Raw genomic sequence first — 19,599 nt, 5'->3', positions numbered from 1 at the left:
TATATATACATACATATTTATATATTTTACACATAATAAAAGACTGTGAAATTGTCATTACACAGTTGTAAGAAAATATGATAATTGCTTTTTCAGGCAATGGCAGAATTGTGCTCTTGTGATACAAACAGGGGTTTCACTTTGTGTGTGGTTACATTTTTGGACAGAAAAACAGAACAATGAGTCCCCCATTATGTGTAGGACTTGGTGTGATTTCTGATCTTCCAGATAGCCTCAAGCCTCCCCATCAACGTCATTATCCTAGAAAGTGGGGCTTTGCTGGTATTGCCGGTTGTAGGAGAAACTAAATGGCAAATGTAAGCTCGAGTCAGAACATTATTGCTGGGCAGCTTATTTCTGAATTCCTGGCTGCTTCTTAGTCCCGTATTTGCCAAGCGATTCTGTGGCCAGCTGTCGCATGTGATGCAGACTGCTGTATGCCATATTCCTTACACCAAACTCCACTAAAGTTCGCCATAGATTAATAACAGGCATGTAATGGAAAGATGCGGCTCGCCCATCGTGATAGGATCCAACAATTCTGCAGCAGTGAAAAGTTACAAAAGGCAGATATAATTCAATGCTGTAAATGTGGCAACAAGACTCTTAGTGCTCACGCGTCTGGAAAAACAAATCCGCTGAAACATGTCGTTCATGCCTCTGTTCTTCTCTGGTCCATCCAGAGCGTATCTGTGTGAAGCAAACCATGACAAGGAAAGAGAAAGGCAATTACACCATTCAATTGAGTGTCAGGCTTCCAAGAAGTGTGTCTGCTTCCGTTATTACAATAGCTGCTTTAGTAACTAATCCTCTGACACTAGCTTAAGTTAAGATGCATACATTAAATCTGTGGAACGCCAAGAAAGAGTGAACAGACACTCTTTGCTTCAATCTTCTTCCTCGTTCAGGGGTTGAACACAAGAATGGTATCGACAAAAATAACCCTGTATTATTTCAGCCCATCAGGACGATTGTGATGCCTTCTAAGCTGGTTAAGGAAACTGATTTATGAACAGCCAAAGGCACAGTTTAAGAGGGAAAGTAGGGATGGGAGCATGATTCTCACAGAGGCTGATTATCAGCAGGTAAGTGAGTGTGGCTGTGCGACTGGTTCTTGCATTTGCTACAAGTACCTGCTCCCTCGTCTCATCTCACTCACCAACCATAAAGAAATGCTACTTAATATCAAGCACTTAAAATAGGAAACTAACATAATAATGGTTTAAAGGCACCAATGTTGCTTTCTCTCCTGCTATTCAGGATTTCTTTTAAAACGTTTTGAAATCCAGTTAGAGAATCACAACATTCATAAATGAAAACAGCCTTTGAAGGAAACGGGTGTCCCAAAGAATGTGAAGACGATTGTGAAGCGATAGATACTGGGAGAGTTAGAGAAAAGGGAAGAGGAGACAGCAAGAGATATTGAGAAGAGACAATGGATAAGAGTGTTCGGATTTGTTTTTCCTTTTTATTTGGTGTCCACTCTCTCAGCGTCTCATGGAGTGCAAGGTATCGGAACCAGTCCTTTTGCTGCTGCTACGGTATGTGTTTTGGAGACTTAGAGATCACAAAACGCAAGGAACACCAGGTGAGGACACCAAAGAGGGATCGAACAAAGTGAATATGCTGGTCGGATCAAGGGCAAAGAACAGCAGCGCACTTCGAGTGGCACTTTTTTTTGGTTTAAGGTTTTTTTTTTGTTTCTTTCTTTTTATAGAAAAAATAAACGAATCACAATAACAAAAACCCCACGAGGTGATGGCTACAGGACAGCTTGGCACTTTACAACACTGGCTCCTCTTCCATAGGCTCATCAGCAGGCCTAGAAATGAACAAAGAGAAAAAAGGAGGCAGAGTCAGTTATCTGCAATGCAAAATTAACTTATCTTACACTGTTTATCATGGGTTTCCATACTGCTAGGCAAGTTGGGAAACAACTGCAAATGCCAATAGCAAGTAAGGCCCAGTTTAAGAGAAAACAAAAAGTTACGTTAAAGCCAATACGACACTCCAGCGTAATACAAATATGACATGACTTCACAGCATAAAAAATGGAACCAAATCATAAGTTACCTGTAACATTAATTCTCAACTTGACATCAGTTAAGGATTCCCATACAGCACATAGCCCAGCAATCTACCTGTTGGGTTAATGACCTGATACTTGTTTCTCTGACAGTTCAGAATAGGATCGCCTACCAAGGACATGTCTGGAATGACTTCCTATACTGTTGGGGCCAAGGCCCCAATGCACTCTACATACAATACCATCTTTGTTTTATTTTAGTGTTTTGTTTTTTCTAATGTATACAATTTACATTTTCTTCAACTTAGCAGGGAATCTTGCTGGGTCACATGACAATCTAGAACCGATATCAAACAGCAAAATTAATGTAATAGGCGATATGGCAGGATTGTTATGCGATAGTAAGCTACATTATGCTCGCTCATACATTTAGGCCTGAGATCCTCCATTTTGCCTAAGGTCTCTCTCTGCACTCAGCTCCTGTGACATGCCCAAACCCCACATGGTGCAGATTAGACCAGACCCCATAACAAGGCAAAGGAACACGTCAGACCTTCTCTTCCGTTTCATCTCTACAAGTGTAGTATTAGCACCATATATGGCACATAACAGTAGTGTTTCTGCGAATGCTGCTTATCGATATTACAACACAATGTACCCATCCTATGTCCACGCAAGGCTTCGTCACAAGTCAGATGTTGACAGTTATTGCCAAATGTCTGCAATGTCATGCACAGTACCACCCGCCATTGTGAACATTCTAGAATATATTAGTGATTTGCTTATGACATGGTATATAACCTGTGCTCTAAGAGTGGTCCCTTCAGAGCTCCAAGTGACAACTCTCCGCCACTTTTCATTCTGTATTTTCCCAATTATCAGCTGATCTTTTTCTATCTACTACAAGAAGCTTGGTTTATCCATCAGTCTGGTGTCTAGTCTCCTTATTGCTGCAAGCTGAGGCGACCCTTGGGAAGGGGCACGCCTTGGCTGCCACAGAATGGTGCCTGTGACTCTGGTCTAACTGCGCACGAGATCTCTGCGGACTGCCCTCGACCACAACTGCAAGGCCGAGTACACAAGGTCCTCATCATACCAGAGGTCGCTTCTATGAGCGTGGTACACATGTTGACTTCTAAATTGCTGAAATCTGCTGTGTGGTTCAAGAGGGTGGCCATGGTAAAAATAACCTTATTTCCTCTTATTTTCTGTCACTTTGTTTTAATCAGCATTGTACTGTATTTTTCATAGTGTCATTCTCCTTCCTACCAAGCACTTTGATTCTCTGTGACTAAACCATGATTTGCCATTTCATGTATTTGCTGTCTCTCTATCTACACCAGCTGGTATATTTTGCATTCGTCTGTATCTAAGTAGATAGCTGTGCAGCTGATGTCTTTAGCTCTCTCGCAATCATCGTGTCTGTCATGCTTCTCATGGTTATTGTCATATGAGCTGTTTGCTGGCACCAGTGTAGAGATATATATGCAATTTCAGTGCCCACGATTGAATTAGTGCCTCCGGCTTTCCTGTGCCATCGCTGAGAGACCACTAGGGTTATGAGTACAGTGGTCCTTGCAGACAAGTTAAAAACAGTTAGATTTCCCACTGCCACAGCCCACGACTCCCTTGTTTCCCTCAATGAAGATCTGCACATTTTAAAGGGCCGTTCTTGAGAACCACTTGCCTACTGTGTACATGCCATTACGGTCTAGTTGTCATGTTCTGTTAAAACTGCATCTGCTGCTGTTCATTTTATTATTGCACTTTTTGCTGGTGATGTTTTGATTTTTATTTGTCTTGTTAGGTTGAGCTGTTTATGTTGTTGTTGGTTTTGCTTCTCACACTGTTTTAAGGTGTCTTGATGATCCTCATTGCGTTTTACTTGTAATTCAGGCCAACAGCACCCGTGTGACATCACTGGGACCACGGTCAATTTCTGGTGTTTGCAAAGGCAGGGGACATGTCTCTGCCACCAGATTGAGTGAGTTTATAATTCATTAGCGCCACATGTACCACGATTTATGACCTTGGTTGGTGTTATCATTGGGAGCGGAAGAGGAAGTTTCAAGTATCGCCCCCACTTCAGTTGCCCCCTCCCATTACCTATTGAGTTCACACCAAAGTATGTGATGTGTGAAGAACAGTTAAATCAGCAAAGAGCAGCACATGGGCTCTGCCCAGTACCTATCAGTGTAACAGCACCTATTAATATACTGACACCTTAGAAAACCTGGACAGTAGGTATCCATTGAGAAAGCCATATCTACATCCTAGACAATATGATGGTTGTTTGAATGAAATACCCGAAGAAGCGAAGAAGATAATGAAAGATGATGAATGGGGACGTCATAAGAAACCGGACTGATGCACCTATAGAAGATATAATAACCTGAGAATACTGAGAAGAGACTAAATATAGAGGAGATATCACGGATCAGTGACAGCTTGGGCTCACGATGAAGAAACTTATGCCACATACATGATGAAGATACTTAGTCTAAACATGTACAGATGCAAGTAACTAGAAGAAGCAAAGAAATCGAGAAGCTAGCTATGCATAATAGTCCATAGATTGCGGCAAGCGCCAAACGTTTACAAGTATTTACCTCAAGAAGCACTTTATGTAGGAATGCAAGTCACCTACGCATATGAGCAGAATTGACAAAGGTAACACAAGGCCTCAAATGGAGTGTGTCGCAGCAAGTAAACCGATAATCGAGACAGGGCAAAACTCAGCTAAGGATGACCATGCTAAGAAGCCAAGGTCATATCTGGCTGGAATAAGCCGATATTGGATACAATTAAGGAGAGAAGATAACAGAGGATCCCGTTCAGAAAGATCAAGATAATCTACAGACGTCAGAGAACTGGTAGAATTAAATCAAATATATGAAAAGACACAGAAAAGCTGATTTCACAGTGTCCAGTCACGTGACAAAGGCAGGCTGGAAGAGTGAGACTTTCACACCTATGCATGGATCCCCGCCATGCTCATACTTCTCAGAGCACAGAGCAGACTCAAGGCCAAACTACAAAGTAATTGACACATGACTACTGAGGTGATGATTGATTGTAGCATAATTGGTGGGAAGCTGGGGTGCAGACGAGCTTCTCTGCACCTGGATGTTCTTTCTGCGTGCTGCTAGACGTAGGTGGAAATGTATGAGTGGGGTTGATGTCAACCCAATCATAGTGGACCATGTAATCTAGGGTCCTATAGTGTGTAGAGCCAATGGGACGTTGTACTTTTAGGGATGTTCATAGTGGCCATTTTGAAGGGAGGGCTTAGTTGCCCCACCTGACATTGAGTATGCAATCCCCTCTCCCTGTTACCATATACAGATATAGTACCTATATTAAGTTACCTTCCTATAACCAATCACATTGCATAATAGGTTTTTAAGGTTGCCACATAGAATGACGTTAGTACGTGCGCAGGTTGTACGTCAGCAATGAGTTTTTGCTATAAATATGTTTTTTCTAAAAGTAAAGAGAGCGAGAAGATCGAGTGATTGCTGATGTTGGTTTTACTCCCCATTTTATGACCTTGTCATCAAATGGACTCACTTTGCCAAACTATTGAGTTGTCTTGATTATTTGTTGCATGAGCATGAATCTGCATCCCCATCTATCTCGAGGCTACTGCTACACATCTTAACAGGCTGTTTGGAGATCAACCAGTTCACTTGGTAGCAGAGTTAGATGGTTAGATTAGATAAAGATACCCATCGACATTGACATAAGTAACTTCAGGTCCTCAGCAATAACACACGTCCTTTGCCATCCTGCTGATAGAACGAGAAGTCCCCCGTAGATAGTGGATAGATTAAGTGAAAAACCCTGCAGGTTAGGTGTGACGGGTCCCTTGCTTTCTCCCAAAATCCCCTACCACATCTACGAGTAGCAGATTGGAGGAGCGGCACGGAGAGGCGGTAATGAAGGAGGTGATCCCGAGTGTCCGTAGATGAAAAAAATGCAAACAGTGAATAAAAAAGACTGAATGTTTTGGCAAAGCATTCATGCTTAAAAAACAAGGGAAGGTAACGGAGGGAGGCGGAATAAAATAGAACATTAGAGTAAGAGTGTAATGTATATATAAGGGGAATAATATTGACTTGAATGTGGGCGAGCAATATAAAGAGTTATTGTGAATGTGGCCACGATAAGAGAGTGTACGCCCAGTTCCTAGATTTTAAAGAATGCTAGCAGAAGCCTTTTTTCTAAAGGCCTGTAAATAGGATGACGTAGGAGACCAGATTGATTAAAGACAATCCGAAAGAGATAGGCTTAAATTCCATGTCGGGACAGACATTAGGGGTAAGATGCGTCTGAGAGAGCAGACGGCATATGATTTGTGTGGCCGGACAGAGTTTGTCTGTTTCATGTGTTTGAGTAAAATGGTGACATCATAGTCGAAAACAGTTTTTATGTGAAAAAAGGTATGAAAATTGCAAGATTATAGAAGGAAATTATTGCATGAAATGGATTGATGGTTGTTTTTGAGCAAGATTAAAAGTAAAAACTATTGTTGAAAAAATGGGATTGGAGCTTGCGACGATTGGTGCTCACTCATATTGTTGATTTGTGAAGTGTGAAGTGAAAAATAAGCAAGTGTTAAAAGAATAAGGGGTAAACGAGTCAAGCATGGAAGACATCACTCTGTTAATACACCTGTGTAAACAGTTGGCGAAACACGCACCTAAGCTTAAAAAGTACAGTGCAGAATGGGTTAAAGGGACCGCGTAGAACATGTTTATGGCATGGCCCCAAGGGGGATCGCTATCCAAAATGGTCCTGCAGCACATCACAACATATTTACATGCCACATACACTGGCAAAAAAGTTAGACAAATGCCTGGCTAGTTTAGAACTTTAGAAGATGTACCAGGAAGAAAAAGAGTCGCCGTTAGATTGGATACTGAATATATGCAAAGAGGGGGTGAAGAGCCTTCTGCACCACCCGCCCCGTCTGAAATAAAGAACGAAGCTAGTAAAGACGAAGGATTGTACCCACTGAGGGAACCTAAAGCAGCAATGGGATATAGCAACCCGTCATATGAGCCACCTACGCAAAGTAGTGACGAAAGCGCAGAAGTCTCCCCTTGTCCAGAGGGACAAGGAGAGACGAGAAAAGGAAAAAGGTGATCAAGCACAAGCAAGTACATCTCTAGGTATGGGAAGAGAGGTAAAGAGATGGAAAGGAGGTGAAGATAGAACTGATGAGATAGCAATCACACAGAACGAATTGATGGGAGGTCAGATTTTATTGAAACTCGATGGTAAAGGCATTGAGGACATAAGACAAAGGGGAGAACGAGACGAACAAGAAAGAAGGGATAAGGGAAAAGAAGGACGATTAAGAGAAGGGGCGAGAAAAAAGGATAGCCAGAAACGAGAGCAGTCATATCATGATGAACAGGTCAGAAAACAGGAAAAGGCGGAAGAACAATGAAAACACGACAATAAGCAGAGAACAGCTGATGATCAGGAAAGAATAGAACAGAGGAGAATAGGAGAAGAGTAAAAGATTTGAGAGAAGAGAATAAAAAGGCAGAGAGATGAGGAAATACGAAGGGCAAATGAATGAAGAGATACTAAGAAAAAGGAGGAAGACAGGGTTAGAGAGGAAGCGAGGAAACAGAGAATTTGATGACGACGCAAGCGAAGACAGAGAGCGTGTGATCTCGAGTATCTGGAAAGGGAGGTTAGAATACCTGATCCAGTGGTAGAATAGGAAGATATAGAAGAATTATTTCCTGAGTACGATTCAGTCCCAAGCACGTCTAGAGAAAATCTAGAAGATGACTTCGACACCAGAAGTATCAGAGAGACAATCGATAGAATATATGAGATGGGACTAGAAAAAGTACCCCAAGGAAAGGGAAAGGATGAGCGGCTTGAAAGCACTCTCTTGTACGATACTGAGGACGCTTCACACAGCAGCAGACAGAGAGCTGTCGTTAGATTGGCTGACTCTAAATACAAATGAGGAAGATGAGAGAAGCTGCACAAGTTGGCACAGGCAATATTAGACTAAGAAAGGGAAGCCTGTGAAAGTGTCATACTTCCCCAATGGAAATTGTGGCATTCATGGAGACGCCATTGAATGGGTCGTTACGTTCTTGCAACGTTCCGCAGTGCGCGGTCTAGTGCTTTTTCAAGATGGCCGCCCACTCCTTATACTGGAGACAGTGCTGGCGTTCTTCGCGTTGCACCTTCGGTTCTTTCTCCGTGCTGCCAACGCTAGTGTATTTTCATTCTGTGAGCTAACGCTCCGCGTTATTTGCTTCTGACTTTCTCTCCCGCGACCGTCCCTTCGGTTGCTGCTCTGTCTTCATTACTTTCAACTACCTTGTTCTTACCTGTTTTTCTCCTGTTCCGCTCTCCTTCGTCCGTACACCCCGTGTATCGGAACTTCCTCTTCAGCTCCAGCTTCCTCGCTTCTTACCTTCTTGCCTCCCCTGACTATTCCGTTGGTTATATCCCCCGGCTGCTACCTCGTTGTCGGCAAAGGAGTGCGTCTGATTCCTCGAGGCTTCTCGTCCGGAACCCAGGCACTACACAAAGAGGGAAGTAGGTCTCCTTCCAAATCCCGCAATCCAGCAATCCCGCAAACCAGCAAGCCAGCAATCCCGCAAACCAGCAAGCCAGCAATCCCGCAAACCAGCAAGCCAGCAATCCAGAAATCCAGCAATTCAGCACAGGGTTTTTGCCGGGAGGCTTTTTTCCCTGTTGGAGGACGGTCTCCCTGCGGAGCCTCGCTCTCTGGGGGATTCTCTCCCCAACAGCGTGGCTTCCAGTGGAGACCGACCTTATTTACACGAGAAAAAGAAAACTAAAGAGCCTAAGGAAACACGCAGGAGAAGAAGGGCTACTCTACAGGAAGACGCCCACGAAGGCAAAGGTGAGGAGGAAGGGAGGAAGGATTTGGGTAGTTTTGACAGAAAGAGAAGAAACAGAAGAAAGAAGACAGACACAGAGTGAGGTCGCAAGAGACGTCGCTCTATGGGTAAGGGAATAAGATGGTCGGATTCAACCGTGTCCGCATCTAAAGTATCAGAGTCGGTGACACAGTTAGACCGGCATGAAGGACTGCCACACGGTCAGAGGGGGGTGTAAGCAGGTTAATGACACTGCCAGACAGACAGCAATGTGGGAATATTACCCCTACGGTAGACAGACAAATGATGAGAGAAGAAAAGGAGTTTAGTGCATCACAGTTTCCCTTATTAGAGAAGGGAGGGGCAAGGCTACAGTATATACCATGGCCACAGATGGATAGAGAATTCTAAAAAACAAGCTCCCAATGTTGACATCTGGTGCTGGGAAATGGATACAAGAGTTAGAAAAGATGACGCGAGGTAATACGTTGGCTATAGGGGTTATCAAATGTCTTTTGATCGCCATACTTGGTGATAGAGCGGACGATGTTTGGACACGTGCAGGTTACCCTGGTGTGACTATAGTCAAAACTGCGCATGACGGAGCGCCGTTTAACTATTGCAGAACCGCGGTATGGAAAGCGCTTCAAGTGCTGTACCCGGACACTTCTGAATGGGAGCTATGACGCATAGGATGAAAGAGGTAGATGATCCGTTGCTTTACATTCAGACGTTTCAAGACGCATAGGTACAGGAAACTTGTGAATCTTGGGGGAAATATATACCCGTGTTTTTCCATATATTATGTCAAGGGCTGCCAGAACAGGTGCAGAAGCAGCTCAAGAAGCTGGTAGGAATCGAAGCTAAGCCCTGGTCAGAAATTCAACTGACCATTGCATATTATTGCAAAATCGCAAGAAGAATGATGCAAGGAAAGGCGAAGAGGCCAAATTAGTGCAGCAGAAAAAATTGTCAAAATATACCATTGAAGGGGCAATGTTAACTAGAACAGATGGATCCAATGCGCAGCAGGTCAATAACCAAAGGCAGTTCGATCAAAGCAATAATGGGTTTAGCCCAAGAGGAAGAGGCTCCGGAGGAAGGGGATAGCAAAATAATCAGGGAGACTTTCAGAATATGCAAGGCGGAAATCAGAATATGCAAAATGGGCAAATGATCAGACTGCCGCCAACGTGTTGGACGTGCAGGATGACAGGGCATTTAGCGCTTATGTGCAGGAGTGAAGGAATGGTGCAAAATGACCAATTTACAAGAGGGGGGATGATGAATCCACCTGCATATTCGTAACAGGGTGGAGATGGATTTGCGCAGAGTCGAACTGTACAGCAGCAAGCACCGAAAGTGCAGCAAAGCTTACAGCCACCGCAGACTGTGACCAATTTCCCGCAGTCTCAACAGTCCCTGATGCAACATCAACAGACTACAGAACAGGTATTGAACTCTAGAGCAGGAAATGCCACTGGTGATGGAGGGAATCCATTCACAAACTGTGGGACGAGATTGTACATTTACTAGGGCAGCTCACTGGGAGACCTGATGTGTTCCATTCTATCAGTGACACCAAACCCTCATGAGGAACCAAGGGTAGATGTTATTATAGGGGTAAGGAATATTTGTATTTAGTTGACACGGGTGCGAAGGCACGTTTTCTTTATCAGGGCTTTACAGGAGCAACGAGCCGTGTTCCTTTCACAAAAGAACTTCCAGTTTCAATAGGAGAATGTGACATAAAGGTGCCACTGTTGTATTTGAAACAGATGCCTGTCAATATATTGGGACGAGATTTGATGGCAAGGTTAAATATGACAATCTCGTTCACTGAGGAAGGAATAGTGTGTTCAACGCCGGGAATGCACTATTTAAACGTGTGCGAAATGATCAGAGCATACACAGGACGAATGGCTATGAGAGTTATTCCATTAGAACCTGCGATATTCGCATATGGAGTGCGTATATTCATGTCATGGCTACCAGGCCTTGCAGAAAGAGCAATGAGAATCCTAGATGAGTTTCAGTTCAGACCAAGAATACCTATGCATGAGGAAAAAGGATGAGTGTTTCCCTTAGCAATACAAGCAGCCATAACGCGAGGAGAGATGGCTCTGCTTGATGGGCATGATGATGAAGGCATACAATGGTGCGCAATAATCGCCATTGGGGAAGGTTACAGATTGACTGATGTCACTCATGACTATCTGTTTGAAGAACAACTAGGTGAGGATGAGATGACATTTGAGGTAAACCTCATTTATTGGGTAAACATTATTAAAAGAGGTGCCCCAGAGAATGATGCTGGCACAAAAACGTCCTGAATATTTTGATGACGACATGGCAAATGTGCTTGTCCCAGTATGGACTACAGGCCCTTATGCCGTAGGCTTACTGAAAGGAGTCGGAGAAGTGAAGATTAAATTAAAACCAGGACCAATTTTACCAAAAGCACAGCAGTATCCCATGTCTAGGGAGACGGATGAAGGAATTTTTAAGACAATTTCTGCCATGGTGGATCAGGGCATCTTAGTGACATCAGAGTCTTCATGCAATACTTCGATTTAGCCAGTGAAAGAATGGAAGGGGGGTGGGGGGTCTTGGAGACTAGTACAAGATCTTCGCCCGATAAACCAGATAGTCGAGGCCGAGTTCCCTCTTGTCCCTAACCCGTCTACAATTCTGTTTTGTTTGTTTGTTTGTTTTGTTTGGGCATTTATATAGCGCTACGAACCCTCAGGTATCTGAGCGCTGCTTATTTCCCACAGTGTGTTGTGCTCATTTATCGACCTCGGAAGGATGAAAGGCTGAGTTTGGCCCTGCTGGGATTCGAACCTGTGTCAGCAGGCTCTGCACGATGTCAAAGCGAGCGCTCTGCTCGCTGTGCTATCTGACCAGCTATTAGGTATTCTATGTAACATACCTGTTGAGGCACGTTATTTCACAGTGCTTGATTTGAAAAATGCATTCTTCTCAATCCCATTGCACAAAGATTCACAGGATTTGACATCTTTTACGTTCAAACAAGTTCATCTGAAAAGCACAATGCTGCCTCAAGGGTATTGTGAGTCCCCTTCGATTTTCAATAGAGTCCTGCAGATGGACTTGAGCAACATTGCATTAGAGAGTGTTGTTTTGCAATACGTGGATGACATTTTAGTTTGTAGCACAATAGAGGAAGAGTGCAGACCTGATTCCATTGAGCTATTGACTATACTTGCTGAGAAAGGATATAAAGTTGACAAAGAGAAGTTACAGTATTGTCAACAAGAGGTGTTGTACATAGGCCAGCTGAGTTCACTTGAAAGAAAGAAGGTTACCCCTGAAAGAGCTGAAGCTATTTTGAAAACAGCGAAGCCACACACGTTAAAACAGATGCAGAGTTTTCTAGGATTATGCAATTATGTCAGGGCATGGGTCTTTGACTACAGTTCCTATACCAGGCCCTTATTACAAGCCTTAAAGAAAGCACAGGCAATAAAAGAAAACATTGTGTGAACTGAGGCCATGCAGGAAGGGTTTGATGAACTAAAAAAGGCCATTTGCATGGCACCAGTTTTAGGGATTGCCAATTATGCAGAGGAATTATACCCGTTTTCACACATGGATGGCAGTGTTATGACAGCAGTCCTTACACAGAAAACCACGTTGGGGTACAAACCCCAGGCATACTATAGTGGGATTTTAGACCTAGTAATGAGAGGCCATTTCCTGTGCAAACAAAGTTTGGCTGCTGCCGCATTCGCCTTTGAGAAAGCTACGACCATAGTAATGGGGTGCCATATGACGGTATTCGTTGAGCACCCATTATTTGCCATTTTATAAAAAATGATGGGTACATTGACATTATAAAGAGCTTGTGCTTATGAAGTCGTCATATCAAATCCAGCGATTAAAATAGTTCGATGCAGAATAGTGAACCCAGCTATGTTTATAGTAGAGTCAGTTACTGAAGGAGAGCCAATACATGATTGTGCGAACTATGAAGAATTCTATGATGAGATCCCCAGAGTAAAAGACAATGCATTGGCAGAAGGAGAAATCGTCTTCATTGACGGTTCCTCTAGGATCGATCAAAATGATGGACAAAGAGATACAGGTGCCGCTGTGGTGAAGCACACAGCAAATGGGGAATTTCGAGTACTCATTAGTGCACGTTTACCCTCTCATTACTCTGCACAGGCTGCAGAATTAGTGGCATTGATACTCGCAATTGAAGGACACGAACACCAGGAAGTAACGGTGTACAGTGAGTCTGCCATTGTGACGTCGACAGTACACAGTCTTAGCACGCTGGAAAAGGAGGGGCTACCTCCGAGCGGACGGCACACCAGTTCAGCATGACATCTTACTGGACAGGCTCATTAAGGCACTACAACTCCCAGTGGGCATAGCAGTCGTGAAATGCACAGCCCACACAAAAGGGACAGATTTTATCTTGCATGGAAATCAAGCAGTAGACACTGAAGCGAAACGTGTGGCAACTGAAGATGAAATGATGGATGTGGAAATGTTTGATGTGCTTGAGAAAATGATTGTTGTGAGGAGTAAGCTGGAAGGCTACAGTAATAGATCAAATACTCAGTTATTGGAGCTCCAAGGTGAGGCACCGCAGGACGAAAAGAACCTTTGGAACTTAAGAGGGTGTTCTTTAAACCCCTCTGAGACTGTGTGGTGAAAAAGACAGCACTGGTGAACCAGTAATGCCTATAGCCCTACTGAAAATAGCACTGGAGCAGTTACACTATCCAGCGCATGTAACAAGAGAGAATCTAGCAGCAACCATTGCAGAAGATTAGTTTGTACCAAACCTAACAGAACATGTTGCATTTTTTATGATAAATTGCATAGCCTGTCAGAGGTTTGCGGCTGGGCATACACTACGTGTGATCAGAGGAGTCATCCCAACCCAAGGCCAAATGGTCCTTTTCAGCACTTGCACATCGACTATGTCGATATGATTCAAGTAAGTAACGGAGAAAGGTATCTAATTGTTGTGGTGTGTCCATTCTCTATATGGATAAAGGCAGGTCCATGTACACACCCAGATTCTACCTGGGCCGCCAAATTCTTGATGAGGGAAGTGTTTACCAGATGGGGAGTTTGTGAAGTTTGTTAACGCAGTATTTGAACAGATCAGCTTGTTGCTTGGTATAAAGCACAAGTTTTCATTGGTGTATCATCCACAAGGGAATGGAATATGTGAGAAGCTCAACGGCCTGCTAAAGGAAAGGATAGCCAAGTTGAAGATTACTCTGACGAAAGGATGGTTGCACTGCCTTCTACTGGCATTGTATGCACTCAGAAACCAGCCTGGTTCTGACCACCATGTTACGCCACATGAAATTGTGACGAGCAGAAGAATGCAGACGCCTTTCATTTCTCGAACTAGAGCTAGATGTGATGCTCAGCCAACAGGAGAAGTGCTAGAATTGGAAATGCAAAACTACTTGAACTGCATGACATCTAGTTTTTCTGTAATGTCAGGACAGCTGCAGCGACGAGGAGGGTGTAGGGCAGTACAGAACACAGAAGGAGATACTACAACAGACAAGGTTCCAGAGTTACGTGTACCTCAACTATACCCTGGGGATACAGTTTTAGTTTAGAATCACACAAGGAAAAGGTGGGACGAGCCAAGGTTCCGCAGCCCTTTTTTTGTGGGAGACATAACGCCATCGGCAGTCAAGTTACAGGGAAGGAGAGCTTGTATCTTCCTTGGTGACATTAAGCCATATATCGGAGAGACCCCTCTGCCCGCACCCCAACCCGAAGAGACTACTGACAACGGGGAAGAACCACAGCACGTGCATATGAGATCTATGACGAGGAAAGAGGACGCATGACCAGTCAAGTGAAAAAGCAAGGAACTTTTGTGATAAGGTTGTGGCTCAGTTCTAGACATTTCCCTTGAGCAAAATAAGAGAAGAAAGGACAAAAATACGACCACTCTGTGCATCCTAGTTGCAGGTTAAAAGAAGAGAATTGCATTCATTGAGCCACAAGTAGCTTGTTAACTTTGGACTGCGGCACACTGCAGCCTTGATCAGAAAAGCTGTGCCAAATTTTGATTGAGGATGCATAAATTGGAAGAGAATACAGTATCCTGAGTGATTCAATACAGAGTCTTTGTTTGGACTTACTTATGGTGTCACACAATAGTGACCTCACCAGAACATACTGATTTATTTCGAATTGGTATTGAGGTCCTACTCGTCGTCGGTGGGGAGACTTTCAAGCATAACAGAGTTTTTGCAAGATCCTGACAACGAAAAGACAATATCAAACTTGCTCACAGTTATCACAGAGCAGTTCTTAATATTGCCGGAGTACAGCGAGGACAAGACAAATGTCTCAATCAGAAGAAGCAGCGAATAGGCTTGTCAGCGTGCTATTCTTTCGCTTAATTGAAGACTGTCCAGATCTTGTTGGGAGACACACCGATGTCCTGACTTTTCTTCGAGATCCAGCGAACACAGAACGTTTGTGCGTGATCCTGAACAGTATTATTCAGGTTGCACTTGAAGCTCATCAAAATCACAGAAGCGTATAGAAACTTTCATTCGAGGGACAGATTGTGGAAGTGTTGACAAGAAATACACTTTTTATGCTGACAGGGAAGCAACATGTCATCTGGAGTGAAACAGATTTGAGGTATTGACTGGGAGCTAGTCTATATGGAACACGCATTATAGACTTGCCAATGTCATTGTTCATTATTGGAACATGACATTGCAAAACAGAACTGTTTCCAGAGACAAGAGACAGTCCATTATCCAGATTCAGAGGACAACTGGTCCAGAACTATTGATCCGTGAAGCAGAGACAGCAGAAACCAGAAGGAAGTGATAATAATGAAAATATATTAAAGAACCAGTTTTTGCTTCCTTAGATGATCGAGTTGGGCAGTCAAAGCAGTAGCATTGTTCTCCCTCCGGAGGAGACATCCATATTGCCCACAAAACAAATGCTGCAAAATGACATAGATGTATTATTTATGTATGCATTATATTCATAATCATATTGTGGTCATTGACGATTAGAAAGGCATTTTTTATAGGTGCACAAAGTGTTATTCATGTGCACCCACCTGAGGATGTACACCTGATACCTACAAGAGAGCTCAGACCTTATAAAGTAATTCCTGTTCCGAGAAAGAATGATAAAGAGTGACTGAGCTTGAAATGGACGTGGTAAGCAATGACACACACACAACACTTATTTTAGCAAATTAGTTGAAACGCCGGAATCCGGGTCGGCAAAATAAACCAGATAAGGGATTGATGAAAGTTACACTTAACCAGATAATGAGTACAAACACACCTGGTCTAGTATCAATTTCAGAATCACATTCCAGAGAATGGGGGGAGTTTGGACAAACAACAACGAGAAGTTTTACGCCAAAAGAAGTTGAGACAAATGGAGAAAGCTGACCTTTTAAAGAGACAAAAAGGATTTAGAGAATAAGCAAATAAAAACAACACCTGCAAGCACACTTGATCCTGTAAGGTATGATATCAGGGCAGTGCATGGAAGGAGGACACTGACAGAAATTTTGAGAGACATTTTCAAGCCTAGTTGGTATGTTGAAAGGATGAAGCATATTGCACTTTCTCCTACTCGAATAGTACAAGTGGAAAGGCCCGGATCATTGATGGAGATGCCTGAGAATCCTCCAGCAAGAAGGAGCTATACAGAAGTACTGTGTGACATGCTTGTGGAAGCTCATATCAAAAGAGTAAAAGCCAGAAGAAGCACACAAGAAGACATTAACGAATTGAATGATTACCTGGATAGCACAGCACATTTGGGAAACAACATATGGTACCAACATATGAAGGAAGTTGGAAGGCGAACGTCTGATGAGGAATGCTTTGTATGTGCACTTCTGCCCTACAGCATGCAAAAGTCAAAAATCTGTGTCGCTATCGAGATAGATGTTAAGACAGCACACTGTCCGTCACATCTAGCACTGTGCAAGACCAGAGGTCAGTTCATGGGAAGTGATGCTTTTCTCAAATGGGCAACTGAAGAAACAGATCCAAATGAAGACGACTATGATGCTCCAGGAATGATGCATGGTACTGCAGTGATCATGGATCACTATTGGGCGTGTGGATCTAAGGCATGAATAAGATTGCCGAAAAATTGGGGAGGTATATGTACATTGGTGAATGATCATGTTCCAGCGTTGGTGATTCCAAAAAGTGATGGGAACATTGATAATTTCCCGAAAGCAGATGCTCACCTGAGGAAGAAGAGATCTGCAGAGCTTATGAAGAGAACAAAGAGGGAACATTATTTCTCTTCAAAATCCATAGAAGCTTTCGATGCAATCCCATATGAACACAGACTGTTCTGTCAGACTTCTTCAGTATTTACCTTGATCCCGATGCCAAGAATTCAGGTTGGAGCAAATACTAAATGGTTGCAGATAACCAGATGGGAGGTACTGCAGACCATCAACACAACCATAAAAAGATTCAATGCAATCAGAGAAGAGTTGAGAGCAATCAGACTGATGACACTCCAGAACAGATATGTCTTGGACATGATCACAGCTATGGATGGAGGTGTTTGTGCAAAAAATTGGAGAATCATGTTGCACATTTATACCTTCACACAGTGATGAGAATTGAACCTTAACAGAGGCATAGATATGCTGAAAAAACTACAGAATCAGATAATAGATGAAGTTGACGAAGTTGATGATGACAGTTGGTTTGGAGCACGGTTTTCAAGGGTTCCGCAATGGATGGCAGACACATTCAAGTTCTTAGGAGCCCTGTTGGTGATATTACTTGGATTCTGTGTGATCAGATTAATAATCTCTTAATGCCAGAAGACTGCAAAGAAAGCCATAGGGATGAAGATCATGATTGATGTTGAGTCAGGATGGAAGCCCAAAGACCTGACTGATGAAGAAATAAGAGACTTTGTGAAGGCCAGCATTTATGCACCAGATGGAATGTTCCTGTATTGAAAGGGATCATAGAAAATATGTGGGCAGATGGATCTATTGCAGCCCAAGTGCAGAATGCCATCTGATCACATGGAACAAGGATGCGCACGTAAGAACAGCGGGATGTTATGTTAATTTTAATGGATATTTGTACCGCGCACTATCACCACCGGAGTGGTGCTCTGGCAGCTCTGAAAAGGGAGAAGGGGGGTGAGTTTGTGGGAATAAGCAGGAAAAGTGCAAGAGAGCAGTGATGTGCTGATGGCAGCCTCAGCCCGTTGGCTGGGCTTGGGGTGTTTTACGGCCGGTAATCGTCGTGTGCTGTTGTGCAAGTCTATGTGTGGTTGGTTTTGTTGTTGCAGTGTTGTGAAGTTTGTGCGGATTGCTGTGTTTGAAGTTTGTGGTTGTGTTTGGTTAGAGTTTGAGAGGTTTATACAGAGGGATGAAATTGTTAGTGGATTGGTTGGTTGGCATTGCTGTCCTTGCAATTGTGTCTCGGTGTGATGCTTGCTATCATTCAGTATTACATCTGAGAGTGGCATTGGCCAATCCTCAATATTCTGTCTAGATTTGAGGCAGGCCAGTGCTTGAAGGGAGGCATAAAGATATGGACCCCAAGAAAGCATTTCTTCAGACCAGGATGTCTGGATTCAGAGGATGAAATGAAAGTGAAGGATGAAGAAAAAATGGATACAAAGAAAGGAGTGAGTGGTCGATGAATCGCCCAGAGGAGGGAGTGAAGAGAAGTGTCAAGTATCGCCCCCCCACTCCAGTTGCCCCCCTCTCATTACCTATTGAGTTCACACGAAAATATGTGACGTATGAAGAACAGTTAAATCAGCAAAGAGCAGGACATGGGCTCTGCCCAGTACCGATCAGTGTAAAAGCACCTATTAATATACCGACACCTAAGAAAACCTGGACAGTAAGGTATCCATTGAGAAAGCCATATCTACATCTTAGACAATATGATGGTTGTTTGAATGAAATACCAGAAGAAGCGAAGAAGATAATGAAAGATGAATGGTGACTTCATAAGAAGGACTGATGCACATAAAGAAGATATAATGACCTGAGAATACTGACAAGAGACGAAATATAGAGGAGATACCACAGATAAGTGACAGCCTGGGCTCACGATGAAGAAACATATGCCACATACATGATGAAGATACTTAGTTTAAACGTGAACAGATGCAAGTAACTGCAAGAAGCAAAGAAATCGTGAAGCTAGCTATGCTCAATAGTCAATAGATTGCGGCAAGCGCCAAACGTTTACAAGTATTTGCCTCAAGAAGCACTTTTTGTATGAATGCAAGTCCTCTACGCATATGAGCAGAATTGAACAAAGGTTACAAAAGGCCTCAAATGGAGTGTGTCGCAGCAAAAAAAAAACAAGAATCGAGACAGAGCAAAACTTGGCTAAGGATGACCATGCCAAGAAGCCAAGGTCTTATCTGGCTGGAATAATCCGATATTGGATTCAATTAAGGTGATAGGAGAACAGAGGATCCCGTTCAAAAAGGTCAAGATAAGCCACAGACGTCAGAATACTGGTAGAATTAAATCAAATATATGAAAAGACACAGAGAAAAGCCGATTTTACGGTGTCCAGTCACGTGACAAAGGCAGGCTGGAAGAGCGAGACTTTCACACCTACGCATGGATCCCAGCCATGCCCATACTTCAAGGCCAAACAACAAAGAAGTAATTGACAC

At 43.2% G+C, this 19,599-nt stretch overlaps 1 protein-coding gene across 10 annotated transcripts in view; it reads right to left on the bottom strand.

Moving 5' to 3' along the window:
- HDAC5 (histone deacetylase 5) overlaps positions 1–19,599 on the bottom strand; it is a 2,156,790-nt gene continuing 2,137,191 nt past the window's right edge. For all 10 annotated transcript variants that reach the window (XM_069634322.1, XM_069634324.1, XM_069634323.1 and 7 more), the window contains one exon: positions 1–1,822. In XM_069634322.1, the coding sequence (XP_069490423.1) occupies positions 1,783–1,822 (40 nt within the window). In that variant the 3' untranslated portion in view covers positions 1–1,782. The remainder of the gene's footprint in view (positions 1,823–19,599) is intronic.

Source organism: Ambystoma mexicanum, chromosome 13 (assembly GCF_040938575.1).
Source record: "Ambystoma mexicanum isolate Mex_15411 chromosome 13, UKY_AmexF1_1, whole genome shotgun sequence".
Taxonomy (NCBI): Eukaryota; Metazoa; Chordata; class Amphibia; order Caudata; family Ambystomatidae; genus Ambystoma; species Ambystoma mexicanum.
This window is presented reverse-complemented; position numbering and strand designations above follow the sequence as displayed.